The following is a 26,955-nucleotide window of genomic DNA, read 5'->3' on the forward strand; positions in this document are numbered from 1 at the left end:
TTTTTCTCGTCTCTGTTTTTCACTCATTATTTCTTCATGCCTTAGGATTACGAATGAGTCCTCGAATCTTGTCCAGTTTCTTCCCTTCTTTCCATAATTTGCCAAGCAATATCTCTAGGAACTGACGAACGGGGTGAGGGGTTTCGTACGGGTCTTTATTGGATGCAAAATGTGCTCATTCTCCTATTTTTCTTATCTTTTGATTGGTACCTTTCTCATATTGCCCGAACTTATTATATGCACATGAAATTCATATTGAACTGTAATAAAATCGAAGGAGCATAATGTTCAATGCAAAAACTGGCCACGAGAAAAAACTATCTTAATCCAGGGTATAATACAGTATAATATCACACATCTCGCTGGAAAAGGGAGTGCAGGTACGATACCGTCCTCGGACGGAGCTCTGTTCATTACTAGCCATCATAAGCTGAAACTGAGGTACGAAAAATCATTTAGTTCCTTCCGGCTAACTTTCCGTCTTAAGCATACACGTAGAATTGGAAAGGGACGAAAACAGCAAAAGCATATCAAGGCAAATTTGCTTTTACAACAATTAAGACCAATCCAAGAAGATTCAAGAAGTTGTAAGTTAGGTTGATTGTCCATATGAAACCACCACCACCACGAAATTGAATCGAAAATTAAAAACTCCTTTTGCTGCTTGCAAGAAATTTAACCATCCATTTATAATGTCCCAGTTCATTGGGAACGAGGATGAACGAAAGGAGCGGAGATGCGGGCAAAGGTTCCGGGCTATTCTATTCAAATTTCAGGCCAATGCACTGTTCTTTGTAAAAATTATCTTGAGCGTATAAGATACGAAACCAATGCAATAGCCAGGATATGGCAATAGAGCCACGATTACATTGCGAAATAATAGCGCGCGCACAAGAACCTGATGATTAGCCCGAGACGAGCTTAGAAGAGATTATAGGAAGCGCCTCGAGGGCCATGTTTCAATAAAATTCTCGCATAGAGTTCATCATGACACAATGGCAACAGAAGATTGTTTTTTGAGCTGCCAACAATCATGGAATTCTGTTTAGATAATCGCGATACTCGCTTAAGTCTTTCGTTTAATTACAAGCATCGAGTTGCACATGATAGAATTCATTTCTAGGGAAGAGTTCAAGTATGTGATTGGAAAGTATGATTGGACTGTGATTAGAATGTGTAAATTTCATGTGGGGAATAGTTAAATTTCGACGGGGCTGGCGCTTGAAATGCTGCATTGGAAAATTTTCTAGAAGCTGATTCCATTCATTATTGGAGTCAATTCCTCATTACTTTTGGCAAAACTTAGGCAACCAACTCTTTTTTAAATACTATTTCATATCTAAATAACTTTGAATGAACAAAAAAAAATCACCCCTAAACACCATAAACCTTTCATTCCAGGTGTCATTAAATCTGAAAAATGTTCACCAGTCAATTCACCAGTTGATCCTAACTTAGGATCAACACCCAATCCACAACCATCGACGCCACATTCGCGACATAGTGACGGTGGTAGATCATCAGTTGGACTGCTACAATCACCATCAAGTCTTCCAAATATCTCGACAGCTACAACAATCTTCAAATGTAACAATTGTGACTTTTTTGCGGAAACCAAACAGGACATGGAAATGCATATTGACAACGTTCATCCAAATTGTTTGGATAGCGACTACATGACAATTCCTACAAATTCAACTGCACTACATGCATTTCAAGCTGCTATGGCTGCAGCAGCTGCTGCTGCAGCCGCTAATAAGCCTAGCTGTTCCCCGCAAACTAGTGGTAATACCACTCTTCTGCCAGCTGTAACGCCCAACAGTTTAGATGAAATCAAATCAGAGCGAATGGATGCTGATACAGATTCAGTGGGAGATGGTACAGAACCGGATCAACAAGATTTGGAGGGAATGGATGGGGCCGATGCAGGAAGTAATGCAACTGTTCCCGGTATCCTTTGTCCTCTATGTCAAGATAGTTTTAACGACAGAAAATCGTTGGAGTCTCATGTAATGGGAGTGCATAGTGTCAACAGTGATGGATTGACACGCTTATTGCAATTAGTCGATACTAGTCATTGGTTAAATAGTACAAGTCATACTAAGAAAGATACGGACGAGAGCGGTGCTGGTGAAAAGAATCATGCATCGAATAATTTCTGCATGCAACAGATGCGTGGCGATGAGCTCGAATGCAACCAATGTGAGCTTGCAGTGAAAACACATCAGGAATTGTTAATGCATGCTCAGGAAACCCAACATTATCCATCCGTGGGAGATCAATATCAGTGTTTGCTGAAACAATGTCCCCAGAACTTTTCAAGTCTACCAACAATGATCGCACATTTCAAGGATACACATATGAACATTGTGATATCAGAGCGTCATGTCTACAAATATCGTTGCAAACAATGCTCTTTGGCGTTTAAGACACAGGAAAAGCTCAATACTCATTCCCTGTATCACACAATGCGCGATGCCACCAAATGTATGATTTGCAACAGAAGTTTTCGCAGCACTCAGTCGCTGCAAAAGCATATGGAGCAAGCGCACAATCAACAACAATCGAATAGCCCATCCCCACCGCCATCAGATCAGGATCACGGTAAACAAATTAGCGGTGCAGGAATGGAAGATTTCATAACATCACCAGCATCCAGTGTAAAACAAGACGATGAATCTGCTCAAGTGCAAGATTTAATGCTTAGAGATGATCAACTCATGCTTCAACACAGCTCCCTTTTGGATTGTACGACGCCTACCACAGAAATGGACGAATATTTGAACACATCACAAATGGCTGAGGACAACTACAACGATCCTGGCCGCAAGCATAAATGCCACAAATGTAAGATGGCCTTTACGCATCAAAACTTCTTAGCCATCCATTATAAATCCAATCAACATCGACGAAATGAAAAACTAAACAACTATCCAATGGAAAAATATCTCGATCCGAATCGACCTTTCAAGTGTGAGATATGTCTGGAAAGTTTTACGCAGAAGAATATCCTTCTAGTTCACTATAACAGCGTGTCGCATCTTCACAAACTCAAGAAGCAAAGCGAAAACAACAACACCCCATCTTCGTCACCCAGTAATAACCCCTCTCCAATGGACTATGATAGGAAAAGCGTTGATTCTGACCGGCGCAGTGTCGAACGCGATCGCAAGTCCATCGATTTAGATCTAGAGATCATGAATGAACAGCAAAAACGCAAACTGAGCCCCGAAAATGACTACGACAGTCCAAAGAAAAGATTCAAGTGTGACATTTGCAAGGTTGCTTATGCCCAAGGTAGCACTCTGGATATTCATATGCGAAGTGTTTTGCATCAAACACGGGCATGCCGTTTGCAAGAGCAGCAGCAAATGCAACTTCAACATTCTGCTCAATTCAATCCATCGCTGACCACAAGTCTGGCCCGTATTGTGGAGCAACACCAGCAGCAACAGCAACAACAGCAAAGTGTCAGTCCAGCACCATCAAATCTCAGTGGTATACAGGATGATCCCAACATGCCCAAGTTCAACAATCAGATTTACAAGACCTTGCTGGAGAATTTCGGCTTTGATATCGTCAAGCAATTCAACGAGCTGAAACATACTGGCGGCGAAATTAATCGCGAGATAAATGAGGAGAAGTATTTTTGTCGACACTGTAAGAAAACGTTCTCGTCTATATTTGTGTTGAAGTCCCATTGTGAAGAGATACATAATGATAAGATCCCCTTGGACGTGCTAGAAAAGTTTGCAGAAAAGTTCAAAAATTACTACTTGGAAACAAGCGATACAGATAATGAAATCCTTGACTTTTCCGCTAAAAAATTGTCACCAGAGACATCGGATTCACCAAACTCATCATTCAATGGAAGTGGAAATACCACAGCACTAACTGTTTCAACAAAAGAACCTCAACCAGAGAAGAACCAACGGCCTAGTACTCCTGTTTCAACTTCTGGATTGTCGCCAGCTTCATCTCCCTCCTCGCAACAGCAACAACAGGCGCTACTAAAGAGCCAGCAAACAGCCAGTCAAGTACAACAACAGCTTCATACCGCCCTATCCCAGTCACAATCTCAACAATCGCCACAAATGCTACCCACCGATCTTGCCCAAAAATTCAATATCGATCCAACAATTCTTGCACAGAAAATCATGGAACAAAATCTTGCCAATGTTCCGCCAAATTTCGCAAACTTGCCGCAAAATTTACAAAGTCTTCAAAATCTTCAGAATCTGCAAAATTTACAAAGTTTACAGAATCTACCGAATATGCCGAATTTGCCACTAAATACGCTTGATATGCTTAGCTTAATGCAATTTCATCATTTGATGTCGTTGAATTTTATGAATTTGGCGCCCCCATTGATTTTTGGTGCAACTGGAGCCGCCGCGGCTGCAGCAGCTATTGCTGGTGGCAATGTACCGCCAGTTACGCCGGAAATTCCAGTTAATCCCGGACAACAAGTCCAACTGTTACAACAACAAGCAGCTGCAGCAGCGCAGGTAAGTGTCAATTGTAATTTTTATTGTATTTCCTTCTCCTCCACGTTCATTCAATTCATTTTATTTTATTTCAATTGAATTCAACTTCGTTCAATTAATTATTTCATTTATAATTTTTCTTAAATTTCAAAAGAATTTTCATTCAGTTCAGCCGTAAAGCATAATTCACTTAAAAAAATAAATAAATAATCAAAAATGCAAAAAAAAAAATCTCTTAATGGTATTATACTATACTCGTCGTCTTTCAACTTTCAACTGAATTCAACTTTCAGTGGTATGCGATGCAAAATTTATCTTAACATGGCAACATTTATCCTCATTTGAGTTCAATTTTGATCCAATTTATTTAATTTTTATCTTATTTTATTTCAATTGAATTCAACTCCGTTCAATTAATAATTTCATTTATAATATAATTTTTGTTATACCTCCAATGAATTTTCATTCGGTCCAGCCATAAGGCATACTTCACTTTAAAAAATAAAGAAATAATCAAAAAAAAAGATAAAAATACAAAAATACTTTTTTCTTATTGGCATTGAAATATGTCCGCTGTCTTTCAACATTCAACTGAATTCAACTTTCAGCGGTTTGCATCGTAAAATTTGTCCATTATTTGTTGGGTTATTAAAATTTGTCCCAATTTGGCAACATTTATTGTCATTTTGGTTCAACTTTAATCCAATCTATTTAATTTTTATCTTATTTTATTCCAATTGAATTCAACTCTGATATCTGTTGTACGTTCAATTTAATTCTAATTAATTCTGATATTTTTTTTGAATTTTCATTCAATTCAGCCATTCACTTTAAAAAAGAAATAATCAAAAAGATAACAAAAAAAACAAAAGTACATTTCTCTTAATGGTATTAAACTATGCCCGCTGTCTTTCAACGTTCAACTGAATTCAATTTTTGGTGGTTTACATTTGCAAAATTTATCTCAACATGGAATCATTTATTTTAATTTTAGTTAAATTTTAATCTAATTTATTTTATTTTTATCTTATTTTATTCCAATTGAATTCAACTCCGATATCTGTTACACGTTCAATTTAAGTATTTCGCTTATAATTCTACTAATATTTCCTTTCAATTTTCATTCAATTCAGCAGTAAGACATTTATCTAATATTTCGTTTCGATTTTCCCTCTATTTAGCAGGCAACAAACAATCAAAAACGCGCTAGAACACGCATCACTGATGAACAATTGAAAATTTTACGAGCGCATTTCGATATTAATAATTCACCAAGTGAAGAAAGCATCATGGAAATGTCGAAGAAAGCCAACTTGCCAATGAAGGTAGGTGATATTGACAGTTCATTAAAACCATTTTGAAAATGATATAATATTCATAAACCAAACATATGTCAGTCTGCCCGTCCTTCCTTCCGGTGTTCAAAATCTACAATTGGCTCTTGCCAAAGTGGTTGTGTGACTTTCAACTTACAATACTCTCTCTTTAGGTGCTAAGAAATTGTCGTGGTCCGCAGTTCCAAACACTCAAACCTTATTCAAGGTGCGTCCCATAAGTTTTAAGACTACGCTTCGAAAATAATTTTTAAAAATGCCAAAAATTCAAGAGGTTCAAAATAATCTCCGTTACCACGAATACACTTATTGGCGCGGTATTGTTATTATTATTAGTTTATCCATCGCTTTCCTAAACTCGGAAACTCGCTTTCAACTTGACAATTACACATTTTTGAATGTCCTCAATCGTTGCATAAAGAGGGAACTCCCCCCCCCCCCCCCCGCCCCCCAAATTTCAACCTTGGAAAGACAAGGTAATCTGGGGGACGCAAATCCAGAGAGTAGGGAGAATGGCTCGACTGAGTTACACCTTTTTAAGCCAGAAACTGCTGAACAACAATGGCCGTATGGGGTGGGACATTATCGTAGAGGTGGAGAAACTTATAATCTTTCCATAATTCTGGCCTCACACATGCAATAAATTTGCACAAATGGTCCAAAACTTCTTTGTAAAAACTCGGCATTGGCGCTCTGATCTTTTGAAACAAATTCGTGGTGAATGACTCCTTTGTTATCGAAAAAAAGAACGAGCATTGTCTTCCCTTGTGGCTTGTTCGGACCACACTATTCTGGCCCCTGGCACTTTGTTTCCGCCATCTACAGCTCTCGTCACTCGTTATTATCGAATCCAAAAAAATGAATCATTTGCGATCATTTCGAGCACATTCATCCACGTGAGCGAGGCGCTATTCCATTTGTTTGGCAGCTAACGCATGCGGTACAAAACTTCTTCAAATCTTCACGCAATATGCGTTGAATGATGGTTTTTGGTATCCCCGTTTTCGCCGCTATCAACCTGCACGATCATCGACAATAGGCCTTGAGGACATCGGCTACGGAGGCGATGTTTACATTTATTTTCATTCTCACTGGTCGACCAATCCTCTCTTCGTTTTGCATGTTCTCTCTTCCATCGATAAACGCGACATACCAACGAAATGATGTTGGACGGGACACACATACACTCTTTGTATAGTTCGTAAGCTTTCGTGCGGTTAAACACGGTTTTACAGCAAAATTTAATCGCAACACGTTCCACTAAATTTTTTTAATAACACAATAGAAAAACATACGTTACAGAAACACACACTTGCTAATACTAAAATGATCGAATTAAGCTGAAACTTTTGGTAAGGGAAAGGTTCAGCAAATTTCGTGAAGAGCGGGCCACTTTATCGTTCTTTTTTAACCGTAGTCTCCAAACCTGTGGGACGTACCTTGTATATTATGGCCACTGACCCCTTTTTCCGGCTCTTGAAAGTATCTTCTGCCTTAAAAAAACAAAACTTTCGGATGTATCTTTGTCTGAGGCCTTGAAAAGTCCGTCCTCCTCTTCTCTTCCGCAGATTGACTAGATGGAACCATTGCACCGATTTTGTGCGATCTTTATTATAAAGAATATTGGCCCCTGCCTAGAATATTAATGCTCCTCTCCTTTGAAAACAATAAAAACGCATTTCAAAATATTTCGCAATCGTTCACCGCGAGGAAGCCAGGAAAAGAATTCTTTGAAGCAACTAACTCTAAACTTTACAAAGAGAGGCCCAGTTACTACCACCCAATTCAAATGCCTAATTCATAATATAATTTCTTTCAACCTCCTCCCAAACAGGTGGTGAAACATTGGTTTCGTAATACACTTTTCAAGGAACGTCAACGCAACAAGGATTCCCCATACAATTTCAATAACCCACCATCAACCACACTGAATTTGGAAGAATACGAACGAACAGGACAAGCAAAAGTCACATCACTTGTTGATCAAAGTGGCAATTCAAATGATACCTCACAATCGCAACAACAACAACAACAATCCCAATTACTCCAGTCCCAGAGTCAACAGCGCCAACAACAGGATCAACAACAACAACAGCAACACCATCAATTTCACCAACAACACTCCCAACAAAGCTCGGACAATCGGCCGCTATCCCAACCATCTAGCACGGCCAGCGACCGAGGAGCTGATATTCAAATAAAAACTGAACCGAACGATGACCTTGGTTCAATGGATCCAGATCAACAATCGCTTCACCAGCATTCGCATCAGCTCCAGCATTCCCATCACCACCTCCTGAAACATGATCAACAACACGAGCATGATCCATCCAGTTCTGGTGGTGGTTCCTACCAGCACTCTCAACATCAACAGCAAATGTTCTACAACAATTTTGAAACTAAATCGGAATCAGGCAGCTCCGAAATCCTGTCACGACCACAGACGCCCACGAATTCATCTTACAATAATTTAGGTGAAATGACCAACACCCAAATTGATACGATGAGTCTAGGCAGCCTTGGAAGTGGAGGCGGAGTTGGGTCATCTGCCGGAGCGAGTGGAATGGCAGGAGTTGTGGGCAATCTGAATAATATGGGACCACCGAAAAAATTTCAAATGAATAAGATTTTTGATAAGAACAATTTTGAGACCAATTCCAACTCATCGAATAGTTCTTCATCGAGTGGTAAACGCGCGAATCGAACACGTTTCACAGACTATCAGATCAAAGTTTTGCAAGAATTTTTCGAGAATAATTCATATCCAAAGGACAGCGATCTGGAGTATCTTAGCAAGTTGTTGTTACTTTCACCACGAGTTATCGTTGTTTGGTTTCAGGTGAGCACATTTTCTTTTATGAAATTCTCATAATACAACATTTGAAAAGTTGACAAAAGTAAAGTAGTTTTTATGGTCCTGCGCAAAGTTTAATCTCTCTCTCTCTTATCCACCTTCTTTCCAGAATGCCCGTCAAAAACAAAGAAAAATTTATGAAAATCAGCCAAACAATTCATTCTATGAGTCCGAAGAGAAGAAACCAAATATCAACTACACGTGCAAGAAATGCAACCTCGTTTTCCAACGGTACTACGAATTGATTCGTCATCAGAAGAACCATTGCTTCAAAGAAGAAAACAATAAAAAATCGGCCAAGGCTCAAATTGCAGCAGCACAAATAGCTCAATCGCTCAGTAGCGAAGACTCGAACTCCAGTATCGATATCAACAGTGCCAACCTTTTGACATCAAATTTAGCAGCTCAACAGGCTGCAGCTGCTGCTGCGGCCGCTGCGGCGATTGGTGGTCCAGTGCCGAGTATTGGCTTGCCCCAATCACCCTCCGGATCAGCAGGATCGGGAAGTATAACATCGATTCCAGGTCTATCGACCAGCCCAGGACTGGGCTTATTAGCTTCTCCCCATGGTATCTTCGGTAAACATGCCGCCACTGTTCCAGCCAGTCAAAATGTTGGAGGAAGCTCAACAAAAGACGGTCAGTCGCCGCAAAAATTTGAATGCGACAAATGCAACTTAAGCTTTCCCCGATTTGAACTGTTCAAGGAACACCAGCTTATCCATATCATGAACCCAAACTTATTCCTCAACCAGAATTATGCGGAGAATACGCCTTTCGGTATTCTGCAAAATATGCAAAATAATCTGATGAATGCTGGGTCGGTATCGGGGAGCAACAACAGCGGTAGCAGTTCGGCTAGTCTGCTGATGGCTGGAGTGGGAGGACAGGACACAAGCATGGACCTATCACAAGCCAATAATAAGAAGAAGCGAAAGTATTCTGAGACGCAATCGAGTGGAGCTGGAGAGGACATACAATCAATCATGGCTATGCAGTCATCTGATTATGATCTGGCAAAAAAATTTCGCTCTGAACAGTATGATTTTTTATACCAATACTTTCTACAAAATGAACCCAACGACGAGCTGAAAAAACAGTACCAGCAACAACAGCACCAGCAGAGTATTGATATTGAGTACCTCGCGCACTTCTATCAAATGAGCGAACTGAAAAAGAAGGGAAACTATGATTTTTTCTACCAATACTATCTGCAAAACGAAAGTAAACAACAAAGTGACGGAGCTTCATCGATGCTGGAGAACCTGTCGAAACCAAACATGGAATTCCTACTGCAATACTACCAACTGAATGAATGCAAGAAGTTTTTTCAGTTAGGTGCCTCGCCCCAACGAATACATGATTTTCCATTGCTCAATCTGACTACAATGCCGTCAGCATCGGATACCAATTCAACAATGAATTCAATAACACAACAGAGTGGACTAACATCAACAAATATCGCGGAAACATCAGCAATACAACAAAGTCAAATGAGCGGCAATGGAAATTCAACGACGAGAGAAATATGCGCTGCAACTGGTCGTGGTACGGCAACGCCAACAACACCGAAATCAACAACACCAACAGGCGCACAAGCCATGCAAGCCGAAACTACAACGACACCATCATCAATGGCATCGATGATCAGTTCACCAACGCATGCAGCAGCAGTTGTTGCAGCGACAATCCTAGCAGCTGGTGGGAGCGGGGTAGTGAATCAAAAAATTCGTCAGGATCAACACCAACAACAACTCTCAATAATATCAACAACAACCATTGGTGGTAATGCTTTAAATGCTGATAGTAGTCCACAACATCAACAATCTTCACTATCAAATCTAAACACTGGTCTTCCAATATCATCACAACTGGCAACAAGTTTGCAGAAATCTGCATGTAGTCCACCGATAGCGACTTCGACGACCAGCACAGCTACCGCGGCTAGTTTGAATGATTTTCCCGGAAATCCATCTGCATCCAGTTTCCTGGGTGGTAACTCAACAACACCAACACCAACAGGTGGGGGTGTCGTATCGGGAGTGGAACATGTCACCACGATGGAAAAGCAAACGAATAAGCGGTTGCGAACCACTATTTTGCCGGAGCAGCTGAATTTTTTATATGAGTGCTACCAGAATGAGTCAAATCCAAGTCGGAAGATGTTAGAGGAAATCTCAAAGAAAGTTAATCTGAAGAAGCGTGTTGTACAGGTATGTAAGAAAGTTTGATGATAAAGTAGTTGTAGTATGATGAACTTTTTGTTTTGCGATGATTAGCTTTATAAATAGTTGGTTGGTGATGAATGACAAGTTCCGGAAAAGAACTTTTCGAATTTTAATAAAAATAATTCCCAGTTCAAGCCAATGTTAAGGCCCATTGCTGGACATTCTACCGTTATTATTACCGGAGAAGTTTCCCCTGCCCTCTATAGAATTGATTTTATGCAAATTCCTCCTTCATTTACTTACCCTTCTCCGGCAAACACTGTTAAAAAAGAAAATTCCATATCTAATCCTAAAGATCAAGTTGCTCGCTTAAGTCTTTTGTTTGCTTGTCAAGCTGTTGTCTTCAGATTTTTTCGTTGAATACGATTTTGAAAATTTTTTGCTCGCTTGAATCTTTTGTTTGTCTCTTGAGTTATTGACTTTAGTCCTACACTCATTGAGATATACTTAGACCAGGAACATTCAATACCGAACTTGACAAAAGGAGGACTCAACAATAGTAAATTATGATCACCATCATCAACGGCGCAACAACCGGTAGTAGTAAGTAAGAAACTCCAGTCAACCCGGTTTTGCGTCGCGGTGCGCCAGTTCGATATCCCTGAAAGCTGTCGAGTATCCTGGTCTACGCCATCTAAATTATGATCACTACCAAAGAAAAACTAGAAAATGTTGCAAAAGTTTACCGTGTAGGTCCATCAGTGCCTACTCGCAGGTCTTATAGACATCCGCTTGCACGCCTCTATATTAGCTCAGGAATCCGTTAGACGAGACTGTGACTTCCGAAAAGGCGCTTTCTACTGTGCATAACAATGTAGCCTCAACATCATCTCAGGAGTCTATGCACCAGGCCTCTCATTCTGTATTGAATTCGCCTGCAATGCCCTCCTACATCAGGGTTGCTTCCACTCGCTCTACACCCCTAATCCAGCGGCCCCTATGCGACGAGTTACGGTCCACCGAGCCTCCGATCCTGCCTCGCTCCATCGCGCCTACGACGGGACAATATCCGCAGCCTCCTCAGCAAGTTTTGAATCGGAACACAGCCGCCCCACTTTCTGACATTGTTCCTGTCGCCAACGAAGCTCCGCTTCCCGCTACCGCCATATATCCTGGCACTTCATCCATCCATACCAGTGGCCCCAAGTTAAACGTGGCGTCCCCACCTAAACAGCTCTTTATCTCCAGGCTAGCGTTCACAACATCTACGGACGATGTTCTGGAGTATATAAGGAGCAAAGTTGGTTTACTATCTCCTCTGTCCTGCATTAAACTCACAAAAGACGACAACACCGACCGGGTCATTGCATCTTTCAAGGTTACTTATCCGCACGAAGTTGATGTCCTCGGCAACCCTTCTTTCTGGCCTGAAGGTGTATTCATAAAGCCGTATAAGCGCCCCAATTCGCGGGTAAATTTCAGGGCAGCCCGCCTGCCTCGCCGAGCTATATAACTGGATCCATGTTCACTGTCCGTCTGGTTTATCAGAACGTCAGGGGTTTCAGAACCAAGCTGGGGGCCTTCAATTTATCCGCGCAGGCTCAGCAACACCATGCCATCTGTATCTCCAAAACATGGCTAGACGATGCCATATTATACTCCGAGCTCCCCGAAGGGTACTCCACTTTCCGTTGTGACAGGGACCGGGATGCTTCTCGTATATCCACTGGCGGTGGAGTCCTAATTGCTATAAAAGATTCACTCCCCGCTGAATTCGTCTTCTCCTCCTCCGGCTTTCCTTTTGATTGTGTTGCTCTTCGTGTCTCCCCGCCCAACTTCCTCCCGTTCATTGTTTCTTGTATATATGTCCCCTGTGCTAGCCCTTCTCACCTGTATGAAGAATGGTTTGACAGTTTGTCTGAATTCCTTACCGTCAGATTCCCTTCCCTCCCTTTCTTCCTTTATGGAGATTTCAACCTCCCCATGCTCAACTGGCCTAATCATCCTAGTCTTCCAATTCCTTCCAACAACCTCTCCCATTCTTCCCTCCTACTTTCTTCCTTTATGTATACTTGCTCTGCCCTGAATTTCAATACCACCAAAAACTCCTTGGGCCGCACTCTCGATCTCTTCCTTTCCAACCTCCCCGAGCGCCACTTCTCTTTATTTCCTGGCATATCCCCGTATGTAAAAACCGACGCTCACCATCCCGCGATTGAATTTGAAGCGGAGTTCCCTCGTTCAAAACCCAAAATCAAGCGTAAACCCACTAAGTTCAACTTCCGCAAAGCCAATTTTGACGGTCTGAACTCAGCTTTAGCGTCTTTCAACTGGATGCACATATTAAGTAATTCATCGTGTGATCAAGCTCTTAACACCTTCTACAATATCCTCTCTGATCTCCTCTCCTGTTATGTCCCTTCTTCCCCTCCCTGCCTACGTTCTTACCCAACATGGTTCACAACGGAACTTCATATTAACATTCGCTTGAAACATACACTGAGGAAGAAGTTTCGGGCTTCTAAAACTGACGCCGACCTTGCTCACTTTAAAGCTATACGATCTACTGTGAAGTCAATGGTCAGAAAAGTGCGTAAAAGGTACCTATTTAGCGTCGAAGCCGCCCTTGCCCGCGGTAACTTAAAACCCCTCTCGTAATCCAACTCAATATGTCCCTTCTTCTATCAGCTTTGCTGACTCCACTGCCAACTCCCCACAACAATCCTGCACCTACTTCTCTTCAGTGTTTTCTCCCTCGAGCCCTTCACCCTCTAAAACTTTCATAACCCCAGACTCCTCCGAATCACTAGCCATTCCTCTCCTTACGCCTTCCTTGGTTGAGTTCCTCATTGGTAACCTTGATCCCAATGTCGGACCTAGCCCCGATGGGCTTCCTAATCTCTTCCTCCTTAACTGTAGAAAACACATTTTCCTCCCCCTGTGTATAATCTACAACAAAAGTCTAGACGAATGCTACTTTCCCCGTCTCTGGAAAGAGGCCCTTATCATTCCTATCCTCAAGAGCGGAGACCCTTCCCTTGCTGTGAACTACCGCCCCATTACCCTTCTCTCCTCTTGCTCCAAAATCCTAGAAGGATACGTCAACGACTGGTTGACCGCGCACTTCGGTCACGTCATTGTCAAAGAGCAGCATGGTTTCGTGAAACATAGATCAACGGCTTCAAATCTTCTGGTCTTTACCAACTTTGTTGCTAACGCTTGAATTCACGACAGGAGGTACATGCTGTTTATACTGATTTCTCCAAAGCCTTTGACACCGTTGACCATAACATTCTCCTCTCTAAACTTTCTTCGCTAGACTTCCCTCCCTCAGTCATCTCCTGGCTTTCCTCCTATCTCTCATACCGTTCCTGCAAAGTTTCTTTTCATGGTCACTCATCTGGTTCCTTCTCTCCTTCCTCTGGTGTTCCCCAAGGCTCTACACTTGGCCCCCCTACTCTTCCTGTTTTTTATCAATGACCTCGCCTCCATCCTCACCTGTCCGTATTTGCTTTACGCAGACGACCTTAAATTGTTTGCCTCTGTTTCGTCTCCATTGGACTGTGCTCTCTTACAATCTAACCTTGATAATTTAGCCCGTTGGTGTTCGGTCAACAAGCTAACACTGAATGTCAACAAATGTCACTGGATGCGCTATTCCCTGAAACCCTCCCCATCATACTTTTCCTATTCTCTCAGTGGTCAACCCCTTTCACTACTGACCTCCTTCAAAGACCTGGGTGTAATATTCGACGATAAACTTCGTTTCAATTCCCACTTCGTTGACATCATCAATAGAGCTTCCAAAATGTCTGGTTTTATCCTACGTTCCTCGTCCGACTTTACCTCAATCCAGCCCTCCTTAACACTCTTCAATTCCCTTGTCAAAAACACCCTTGAATATTGCTGTGTAGTCTGGTCCCCCTACCGCATCCGTGAGGGCCGCGCTCTTGAAGCTGTACAACGCAAATTCACCCGGACCCTCTTTTACAAAAAGAACCTTCCACGGGTTGATTATCCGTCACGACTCCGCACCCACAATGTCCCCTCCCTACAGCAACGCCGTATCTTCCTTGATATGTGTACTCTTTTCAAACTCTGCAATGGTCTGATGGACTGCTCCGCCAACTCGGATATTACTCTCCGTATCGCCTCGTCTCATAACACACGTAATGCGGACATTTTTGATGTACCCTTCGCCGAGCTCGAGATTTACTTTCACTCTCCGATCCCGAGGTTTTGCCGGTCCTACAATGCCCTACAGCTTGGTTCCTTTGACTCTATGTCCTTCTCTAGCTTTAAGCGCAAAATATGCCATTTAATTGCTCCTACCAAGAAGTTGCTTCCTTTTGTTGCGAATACAGAATGTGAGTATCTTCGGAGTACTGTTACTTGAAGGAAATCAGTTGCACGATGGAGTTAGAAATCGTAAAAAGGAGGACTCATCCAAGCCGAAGCGATACAAGTACTTCCTGTATCCACCGTAAGGGACTGTCTTAGGTAGTAATTCAACTCACCACTCACAACTCCCGCTCGATCTCTCCCCTAATACACGGGATCAATCTACAGATCCAGCGGTCTTTTTCGAAATTATCCTCCCGTTATTGCCATCTCCTGTACGGCTCCTTCCTTGTGGCTTAGCGGAAGCCCGTAGTCAGTTCGGCCAGATTTGCCCTTCTTCAACGGTAGACACAGTGTGCCTCATTCGCAAGAAGATCCAAGGGATCGCGATGCGCGATGGTGCATAACGCCTCACAAAATACCATCCTGCACACCCTCAATGCAATTGGCCGGCATACCGAACTTACCCTGCCTGGTTCACCACGCTATCCAGTATGCATGCCTAGACAAAAGCCGCATGTAGCAGGATAGATTTCATCACCCTTGCGATAAGCAGCCGGCGACTATATTTTGGCGTTTCAATATTAGGCATCATCCTTGCTAGAGATGAGCTACCCTTTGCTGCCTTTTCACGCGGATAATCCAGGTGCCCCTTGAAACTCAACTTGATATCGATCATTAGTCCCAGGCATCTAATGACCGATTTTGAAACGACCTTGTGATTACCAGCCCGAATTTTGCCAGTATTGCTTTTCCTGGGATTGGTAGAAAGGATCACCTCCACTTGGACCCATTCTTTGATGGCATAAATGGTTTCGTTTCCATATGGTTCCACATCCTAGGGGTGCTTCGCAGCTACTACCACCTCCAGTTCATCTGCAAAACCAATCAATGTTGCCTCCTTTGACACGCGTGGCCCGAGGACTCCGTCCTCCCAAGTCAGTTCCACGACGGTTGCTATGGCATCGACCGTGGTCCGTGTTCTGCAAAACTTCTACTACCGTTCCAATAGACCACCCACTAGTTCGACGAGCTGAAGCAGCCTATTGTATATCAGACACTCCAAGATCTTCTCCATAATTTCCGAAAGACAGATAGAGCGACGTGAAGAGAGTCCTACTGCCGATATTCTGGCTTCCCTCTTGTCCTTTACCAAAGTCTCCTAGCTCGCAGACACGATGCTCCCAACAGTGCGATTTCTTGGCCCCACCAGTGGTTTGGTTTCCTACTGTGGTGGAACTTCTGTCGTGTCATTGTCCAGTCGCTTGCCTCTGACATAGCTGACTCACTTGTTCCAGCGTCGTTCCCTTCGGGTCAGACTTCTTTTTAAAGCTGCCAGGAAAGTGTCTTCCTCGAAAGCATTCAGATCTCCTGGTTTTTCCATTTCACACATTGCGTTCCCTCCTCTCTCTGACGGCCTGGTGGTCACTGTGGGTGTAGTGTTCACTCACCCGCCAGATCATCCCTCTCGCGAACGAGGTACTGAGGTAAGTCAGATCGACGATTGAGCCTAGCCCTCTGCCTCGGAAGGTGGGCACGCATTCAACGGTGGCTAACACGATGTTCAGCTCCACGAAAGTTTCAAGCAGGATGTGGCCCTTGATGTTCGTCACTCGAATTCCCCAGTCTAAGGCCATTGTTTCTTGAATGACTTGCCGTCCAGATGAGCGTTTCTCCCATGTAGCACTAACGTAATTTCGGTAAGAGAGAGGTTCAGAGATTGCCGCCACATCCACATTCGACTCTCGAATGGTTGGAGACAGCAAGTCCTTAGCTCCGAAGTCGAGGCATCAAAAGCATTTCTTGAGAAATACTTGCTCCCTAAGTCGGCACACGACCCTACATATTTTTACATTGCTCGCGGTAATCAGTTTAATTCCTGATTCAACCGGCAAGCCAATAATAGCTGTCTTTGTACTTCCATACGCCTTCTTCATTCCCTTTATCGCGCTTTCTGCTTTCCGCTAAGGTTGAATTTTTTCCTTAATGCAGCACAGATATCCTCCTTGCTACCTGTTGTTTTCGAGCTTTTATTTCAATTTGCTCACCCAGCAGCTGGCCGCGAAAACTATCCGCAGTCTTCTTGCTACGTCGAGGTCAAATCTCAGAAGAATTTGAAATCCAAAGTGGAGTCCCTGAAACCGTGAAATCCTGTCACCGATGCTTTTTGCTCTCGTTAGCCAAAGAAGGGATTCAATGGCCTATGTCATCTTTTCTCAAACACCTCGATTACGTTGGTCACATCTGTTTGGTCTTTTGCCAAGTTAGGGGCCTCGGCTAAATACCTCAAACATTTTAAATCGAAGTGAGCTTCCGACTCTGCGGAAATAAACACCAAGAGAGCGAAGGTGTTTCGTTTGATGTGATAACATCGCAGTCTTCTTATGTGCATTAATGGGTAGAACGTCAAAGATTTGCTGCCTTTGCTGATTGCGGCATCAAACTTGCACGAACTGGCGGGAAATCGCACAGCACTCAAAATAAATGAAGAAGAACGTTGACGGACGAGCCAGATACCGGAATGGCAATGGCGGGATCATGCATCATGCTCCAGCTCCGCCGTCCCAACGCCGGAGGCAAAGCGGACGCGTGTGAGATTCGCACCCATTAAAAACCACCCACTGAAGAGACCCGGCCTCAGGCCCGCAGAGCCACCATTTAGGTATTATTTCGCGGAGCATGTTTGCCTTTAGGCACTCGTCTCCGGCTTTTCTCCCTCTTTCTTCCTTCAGCAACTACTCCTGTATTTTCACGATTTCGGAGGAAATCGTAAGCCACTTCTCCTTCAACCTCAGGATCTGCGCAATTAAGTTTTCCGGGGTCACGCTCCTACTCTCCATTACGGACCTTGGACAGTGAAACATCACATACTCTGGATTCACTGGTATTCCACCAGATGTAGGACAATTAGCATAATCATCCAATCCAGAGTGGCGCCAGTAGCAATCGCCGTGTCCTGTGGGAATGATGAATACTCCAGGTGTTCCTTAAAACTCAATTTGGTGTTTTCACCTCCAGGTATTTGATAGCCGGTTTTGATACGACCATATATCCACCGACTTACACTTTCACAGTATTCTTTTTCCTCCGCTTCGTTATTAAGACCGCTTCCGTTTTCGTGTCATCAAGGTCAGCCCTGCTCTTTCTAGCCCGCCCCTCAACTTCTGCTTCTTCCACTGGAAAGTTAATATTCCTTCCTTTAGGCACTCCTCGAAGGTGTTTGCAAAAAAGTCAGGCCTAGCCTTCTCTGCCAGTTTCAAAGCTCGATTGCCATACAAACCTGGATCCTGGTTGTCCGGTCCTACCACATATTTCCCGCAGCTGCTCCAAAGCTGCAGGAGGTATTAGGCCTTCATTTAGCTGGACAGCCGTTTGCCTTACGATATTTTTGTGGTGAGGGAACAGAGTGGTAACACTGACGGGTCACCTGGGGTGATCTTCAAAGCCTTTTCATTACCACCCTTTAGACCTCGCCCCGATGGTTCATATTGGCATGGTCACATAGCTGTTTGAAGCAGTTCTTTTTACTCCTCCGAATGGCTTCTTTTAAGCGGATATGCGGTAACCTGTGTGTCTTCTCTCGATCGTCGCCACCGTCTTTGGTAAAACCTCCTTTCCCGGAAGCACGCCGCTTGCAAACTTGCGATTTTGTTGTTCCAACAGCAGTTGGATTGCCTACTAGGAACCAGTGGTCTTCTGGGCATAGTAACAACGAATGCTTCCGTTCGTCTAGCCGTACCCTTCAGGGATACGTCGGGTTTGAGCGCCGCGGAAAACGACTTTCGACGTCCAGCCGAGCAAACCATCCAGCATTCTGCGAGAACTCTTTTCGAGCGCGATTCGCCTTTGATATCTATGCAAATTGCCTGGTGGCCGCTATGAGTATCGTTCTCGCTGACATGCCAAGCGACCTAATTGACTAAAGCGGCACTCATGTACATCAGGTCCGCTATAGACCGCAGGCCTCTTCCCCTTTAAGTGTACGAGACCCAAACATTCGCGAATATCACGTCTAGCTCCGCTAATGCTGCAAGGAGAACGTGTTCCCTCACATTCGTTTTCTCGCTGTCCCATTGAAAAGTCCACGCCAACATCATCGTGCATCCGAAACGCTAAGCATCTGCTGGGTGGAGCACAGCAGATGTAGATGTGGACTCCTTTTACCTTCCCTCTGGTGGAGCCTCCCTTCGGGTGCTGCATTATGTCCTGGTAGGCTTGTTCTCTACAAACCCATAGCGCTCCGTAATTTCGATATGGCTCAGTAATTACAGTCAAATCGATGTTTTTCTCGCTGATGGTTTGTGAAAGTAAGTCCTGCGCCATGGTTGAGATTGATTTGTGGTCTCCTTTCTGGGGCCTAATGCGGCTGCAATTATTTCTCAAGTTGGTGAGCTCGGCGTCTGCTTTCACTCATATGTTCACCATGTTTGGAAATGATAATCACCACTAATCTTATCTTCCTCCAATTGCTTCTTTTTCGGGATGCCACCTTTCTCCAGGCTTCCGCTCTCTTTTCCCAAAGTCGCGACAGTTTTGCCGGCAGCTTCAGCAGTGGTATTCATTGGGAGTTGAGTCCTGTTTTCTATTCTCGGTTTCCCTCTGTCGTATTTTGGAACAGGCGTTATTTGAGTCGCCTGGCTCACTTTTTCGTTTGATGGCTTCCCCCTGTTTCGTCCTGGGTCTTGCCGTACGCCGAGCGGATGCCTCTTATCATGACCGTTATATTTTGGTCAATATTCCTGCGCTCCTTTATGAATGCACAAAGCGCCACGATCTTTTTATCCAGGGCAGTAAAGGCAGTTCTTGGTTGACCGTTGCCTCCACCAAGGCTCGGATGATGCGGCGCCAAGGATTCTTCCTCATCGAAGACTCTTGTTACGCACTTCTCACGGGGGGTAGCCATCGCGGGGCTTGTACCCGTGTGAGCCGGGATTCGCGAAAAATCGAACTTCTTCTGAACGGCTCCGCCGATGGATGGTGATGTCCAGCATGGAGCGAAGTTGGTTCTCGTCTACAAAGCAGCACGAAAAAGTTGACTTTCACTTCCACTTAAAATCGAGTTGCTCGCTTGAATCTTTCGTTCTACTTCTAGTCAAATTGCTGCTTCAAATCGTCTTTTTTGAACGTTGTAAAGTTGGCGGTGGACGATATGAGTATAATTATTGCCCTTTGCACTCTGGCTGGATTTTCTGCGCCCATAAGGATTAAAATGACTTCTCTACGGTAACTTGTTGAGCTGGGTTTTATCCACAATAAAGTGGTAGCGATATCGTTCAAAGATTCGTGCGCTGTGTAAACGAGGAAATACTTCGTTCTCCTGCAGGGAATCAAAGTTTTTTCGAAAGATACTTTTCTCTAACATAGCTAAGAGCTCGAAATTTTGTTTCCGAAAAATGGAGGCTCCGAGAAAGAAGTGCGACAAGATCTTTATCTTGTACAGTAGGAGCTTGCAATATGCGCTCTGTAGCGACGCACGTGGAATTATTTTGTTTTATTGCGTTTTATAATCTTGTAATGCAGCTAATTTTAATATTAATGTAAGATTGTTTTCTTTTTAAGTAAATATAATATTTTAATTTAATTTATTGTTGATGTTGGTTTTAGTGATTTTGGCATTGTTTTCTTTTTGTTTTCTTCTCTTTTATCTCTAGTAAAAGACCAAAACAAAAAATAGCAAAAATAAAACGATGAACTGGGAGTCATTTTGTTGTTAGGCACAATAATTTTGTGCAGGAATTATATTATCGAATTATTGCTCGCTGATTTTGTTTGTTTTTGTAATATTCAAAACTTGCCCCTTTAAAACTTTCAAGAGAAAAAGTGTGTGTTGTGTGTTTAATTATTTTTTTTGGATTGTGATTTGATATTATTTCCGACTAATAGTTTGCTTGATTAATGAAATCGGAAATCGTGCTAGAAATTAAATTATACCTGACCTCTGTGATTATTCTTGTCATTTTTTTCCTTTCTTTTCCGCAACAACTTTCGCTTTTAAATCATTCGTAATGCTTCGGGTTCGGACTATTTCTACTAAAAACAAAAAAAAACCATTTTAACACCTAAACAAAAACACAAAAAAAAAAAATCGAAACGAACCTCGGGGTGATCTTACGACCACATCAACAAACAATAATAACTCCTTGGAATATAAAAAATATAATCCTTGATAATCCGGCAAAAAATAATAATACAAACCAATGGTGTACTGTGCTGGTTCCTCAGGTTTGGTATCAGAATTCTCGCGCTCGTGAACGCAAAGGACAATTCCGACAAAATCTACAAATCATCAATAAAAAGTGTCCACATTGCGGTGCAATCTTCAAAATAAAATCAGCTCTGGAGTCGCATCTTCAAACGAAACATCCTGAAAAGCAGCCAATCAATATAGATCAAATTCCAGACGTGACTCAACAATCACTCGATAGTTCGTCATTTCCTTCACATCATTCGCATGATTTAAGCAGTTTGTTGCCGCAGACTCGTTCATCGTTGACCCCAACAAGTACCACAGGTAGCCATGCCTTCGCGACTGGCCTGAACTCCACAAGTTCTGGATCAGGATTAAGTCAATACCATCCTCATGATGGACTTTCGCTGAATGATGATAATGCAACAGTGACTTCAACAATCCTGGAATCACTAAGCAATTCAACAACAGCCGCCAAGTCTGGTACCCCTTTAGATTTGAGCAAAAGCACACCCAAATATGAGCCTAGCGAAAGCGATGTCAGCTACTCCGATTCCAACAATGATCACGATGAATCCAATGACTTTTTCATTACAACATCATCATCGGCACCGGCAAGCAACAATAACAACAACTCAAATTTGAATAACAATCACGTCAAAATTGCTGATTTAGTCAACTATCGACATCACAGCAACCACTCTCCTACAACAACCACAATTGTTACAACATCGAGTTCACCCCTAGGGGACAATAATCTTGGCGAGAGTCGATGCGGGACGAATCAGCACAATGATACATTTTACGATAGTGATGCTGCCAATAACGCCATGATGTCGAACCATCATCAGAACAGCAAGGATTTATCAAACCTGATCTATAGCGGTGGGGATAATGTGGGTGATATGGATCGATCGCCAGCTAGTCCAGCTAGTAGCACGCAAAGTATTCAAAAGAAGCGATTTCGTACCCAAATGAGTAATGTTCAAGTGCGGATTTTAAGGACACTATTTTCGGATGTGAAAACACCAACAATGACCGATTGTGAGAATATCGGTAGGGAAATTGGATTGCCGAAACGTGTGATTCAGGTGAGTCGCAGTTGTAGTTGTAAAGTATAACTAGTTAGAATTTTTGAGTTTTAAGTCCTTTTGCTATGGCTTATATGGGAACGTTCAGGGGATGCTTTCAACTAATAGTGGTAGAGGTACAACTATGTTAGGGTCGCAGAGTAAAGCTCATGGACGACTCATTCCGATATACCTTTTGTATCAAGAGTACCCAAAATTGATTAAAACAAAACACAAAATTTATCTGGTCTCCTTCAAAATAGTCCCGGACTGTAATAATGGCTAACCCAATCTTCCATACACTTTGCGCAGGAAGAAGAAGTTGTGACCTTCAATCCATGCTGCGAATTCTGTTTAATGTCTCCAATTGACACACAGAATGGGTTCCACGGAGTGGGCTCGTCGTTTCAGGAAGTCTAGTCCACGAAAAATCATGTTTTCAGCGACCTTTTTCCGGTGCTTTTGTTGCAAAAAATTTAGCTCTTTCGGAACCAAACCTCCAGCAATGCGTTTCATACCCAAAACGTTGGTTAAAATTCCGTGAACATCAAAAGAGGGACGAAGACGGCTTCGGTTTCGTACCAAGGCATAGGCAACTCATTAGACGGTACCTCACCTCTGCCCTGGGAGCAGCGTGACCTAAGCGGCTCGCAGGGTGTTCTATGCTCCCCGTTTATAATTCACAAAACTCGACAAGGATGCGAATTATATCCAACGCAAATCCGCCCACAGTTCGGACCAAACCTTGTCCGGGGGTAGACAATTTTTGTTTAGGGATTGAGGGGCCTTAAGTCCGTATGTACTTGATGTCGAACTCATTAGACGAGTTGCCTTTGCCCTGGTACAAAACCGTAGGCGTCTTCGTCCCTCTTTTGATTTTTTAACTTTGGTTGTTAAACCAAAAAAGAGGAGTCCGTGGACCATAAAGAGTGAGAGTAAGTTCTCCATTTGGTCCGGTCCATCATCAAGTGAATCCGGACTTAGGACTCCTCAATCCTTAAATGAAAATCCATGAACATTTTATTAATGTTCAATACACAAGCCAACTCTCTAACGAATTTCAAGCACTAATTTCTTTATTTTACCATCAGTGGTAGAGGTTAAAGGCCGAAGAAAATCCTCCACCAATTCACGCCTTTATTTGAACGGTTTGTACCAATGGTACGCTTGCGTTTTCGACATAGATAACTCACCGAATCCCTTCTTCAATATTTTCAAAGAATCGGAACAAGAAATTTTGTTTGCAAGACAAAATTTGAAGCGAACTTTTTGTTCAACTTTTTATCCACAGTAAAATTCGCAGAGCACTTCTGAGGTAGAGTAACATTGACAGCTGCTGTAAATACACAAGCTGAAAGATCGCGCCATTTTTATTTTTTGGTAATTAAGGAAAGGTGTACCAACTTAAGGGAAAAAATGTTGTCGAGGGGGGGGGGTTATTTTAAATTAGCGTTTCCTGGTACTATTTATGCAGAAGGTGTAAGCCACTCATATCTTATGCTGCAGACCCAATCCTCAAACGTTCTCCTGATATGTCCGCATGATTTTATTCATCGAATTAAAGATTAAATTTGACGATTTTCTTTCTTTCTTTTTAAAGTTACCCCTTTTCCGTACCAGGTCAAATGAAGTCAATAACATTTTCTTTCTTTCCTTCCTTCCTTCTTGATCCAGGTTTGGTTCCAAAATGCTCGGGCAAAAGAAAAGAAAAGCCGAAACAATCGTAGCTATTCCGACGAGACTTACGAACAAAATGGTAGTGATCTAACATGTGACATAATACCCTCATCGGAGGACTGTAAACTATGCAATATTCAAAAAGTCAATATGCAAGAACATGTCTTTTCTGCCGGTCACATAGCACAAGTTCGCTACTCTCTCGAGAATAGTGATCATCTCTTAGGGTACAGTGGCAGTGAATCAAGCGATCAGCATGATACTGTTGATCAACAACAATCAATGAAATCCAATAACACAATGGCCCATCTAAAACTACCAACCCCACCGCCATCAGTTATTGCCAATCGGGCATCACCTGGCGACATGCAACATGAATCGAACATGACCATCTACAATCAACTTCTTATGCAAAATCCTATGTTTGCTGCAGCTGCTGCAGCATCAACCAATTCCGGATCAAACAAACTTTTTGGTGGTGAACATGAAAATGATTCAAATGCAGCCATCACAGCTGCTGCTGCCATGATGAATTTCAATCAGATTCAACAGCATTTTGCAGCTGTTCAACAACAACAACAACAGCAACAAATGAATGCCAGTGAAAATTCTGAAAATAGTGTTGGAAATGCAACGGATGCTGCAACCGCTGCTGCTCATCGACTTTTGATGGGTAATAATCTTTTACTGCAAATCAATGCCGATCAACAATCAATTACACAGTCAACAAACAGTTCGGAGGCACTACTTCAGCAAATCTACAATTATAATCAAATGAGTGGTGAGTTGATTAAATAATGTTCAATTGTCCGATGTTTAATTGATTTAGTTTGTGCTGCTTGACAATGAATTTTGATTTGACTATTATTTTTTTTTTTTAATTGAAAATTACTGAAAATGTTCATAGGTCATGCTTTTTATGTCCTTTTTTTTTTTTGGAAATTTGCTGCTTACTATTTTCATTTGATTTGAATATTTACCATTTTGAATTCGTCAGTTTGTTGAGTTATAATTCGTTATTTCCATGTTCAGTTCAGTTTTCCCACAATATAGCTATGTAACGTTCACAACGGTGTCTGTTTTTATAAAAAGGATATCATATAGGAATAATATGTGAAAAGAATTGAATCGATTGTATATGGTGAACCATAACTACTGACCATAGCCTCTTATCGACAACAACCGCGAATCAGTCACTGGCATCCACGTCAATCTATTGAGCGACATACTGTCTTTTGATTAATGAGGAAAAGCACTGTCATAATAGATTTGAATTCAATATAAAATTTAGATTGAATTCAATATCGAACAAAGTTGAATTCAATTTGGACCATATCCTCTTGTCGACGACGACCACGAATCAGTCAACAAGATCCACGTCAGTCTATTGAGCGATATACTCTCCTTTGATCAATGAGGAAAGATTTGAATTCAGCATAAAATTTAAATTGAATTCAATATCGAACGAAGATGAATTCAATTTGGACCATATCCTCTTATCGACGACAACCGCGAATAAGTCACTGGCATCCATGTCAATCTATTGAGCGACATACTGTCTTTTGATTAATGAGGAAAAACACTGTCACAATAGATTTGAATTCAATATAAAATGTAAATTGAATTCAATATCGAACAAAGTTGAATTCAATTTGGACCATATCCTCTTATCGACAACAACCATGAATCAGTCAACGACACCCACATCAATCTATTGAGCGATATAATGTCTTTTAATTAATGAGGAAAAAAAACTGAAAAAATAGATTTAAATTCAATATAAAATTTAAATTGAATTCAATATGGAACAAATGCTGAATTCAATTTAGTCCATATCCTCTTATCGACAACAACCACGAATCAGTCAACAAGATCCACGTCAGTCTATTGAGCGATATACTGTTCTCTGATCAATGAGGAAAGAAACTGAAAAAATTGATTTGAATTCAGCATAAAATTTAAATTGAATTCAATTTCGAACAGTTGAATTCAATTTGGAAGACTATTGAACTGTTTTTGATTTTAATTGAATATAATTTCTTAGAGAAACAAATTCAATCGTAACAGGTAAAATCCTTGAATTGAGATCAATTCGATGACAGTTGAATTCAATTAAATTTAATTGATTTCAATTTCGCCGACAGTTGAATTCAATTGTATCAGTTATAACTCTTAATCATTGTCCTTGCCCAGATTGTTGAAGTTGCTGCTACGTACCCAGATAGAATAAGATTGGTTTCATCAAGACCTTTTATGTTTTCCTTGGTGCATCTCGCGGTATGCGATGCTGCGTTGCCCTGTGCCAAAAAGATTCTCTTCTGACTGTTTTTCGCTGAGTCCGGTAGATAATATTGTGTACAGTAGAGATCTACATCAATTGTCCTACTATTGGCCATATTCTCATCTTTCATTTCCCATATTGTTCGTGCTGCCTAGGTTGTTTTAATGCGATTTGCACCAAATTTTTTAATCCCCTTCAATGGGTCAAGATGATACCTAAAAATTGAACGATGACATTGTAGGTGCTGTGCCAATTCTCTTGTAGTTTGGCACCGATTTTCGTTCAAAAAATTTAGTAAACCAATCAAGAAATGGCTCTATCAGATACTTGCCTTCTTCATAAACGGGACAGATCTCCCGAGCAGTTTTCGTCCCTTGAAATCTTCATAAACAAAAAATGGTGTCCACAATATCAATTTTTTATTGGTTTGACAGTTTATTTTACATAATGGCCATTAATTGACTCCATACAAAAAAAAAACATTATAATCTTCGAAATAACATCAAGCATTCTATCAAAAGATTTTACTTTCCATCGATGATTTTAATTTAAAAAAA

General features: G+C 41.9%; 1 protein-coding gene across 9 annotated transcripts in view; it reads left to right on the forward strand.

The window, feature by feature from the left end:
- Positions 1-26,955, forward strand: part of LOC119660999 (zinc finger protein 2) — a 187,048-nt gene that overhangs the window by 135,629 nt on the left and 24,464 nt on the right. For 7 of the 9 annotated variants that reach the window (XM_038070099.1, XM_038070100.1, XM_038070098.1 and 4 more), the window contains 6 exons: positions 1,402-4,508; positions 5,669-5,812; positions 7,656-8,660; positions 8,785-10,887; positions 21,406-22,461; positions 24,115-24,898. In XM_038070099.1, the coding sequence (XP_037926027.1) occupies positions 1,402-4,508; positions 5,669-5,812; positions 7,656-8,660; positions 8,785-10,887; positions 21,406-22,461; positions 24,115-24,898 (8,199 nt within the window). Of the gene's footprint in view, positions 1-1,401; positions 4,509-5,668; positions 5,813-7,655; positions 8,661-8,784; positions 10,888-20,834; positions 21,229-21,405; positions 22,462-24,114; positions 24,899-26,955 lie in introns of those variants that run through there. The other 2 variants (XM_038070104.1, XM_038070105.1) reach the window with 2 other exon arrangements.

The sequence above is a fragment of the Hermetia illucens genome, chromosome 7, assembly GCF_905115235.1.
Source record: "Hermetia illucens chromosome 7, iHerIll2.2.curated.20191125, whole genome shotgun sequence".
NCBI classification, from domain to species: Eukaryota; Metazoa; Arthropoda; class Insecta; order Diptera; family Stratiomyidae; genus Hermetia; species Hermetia illucens.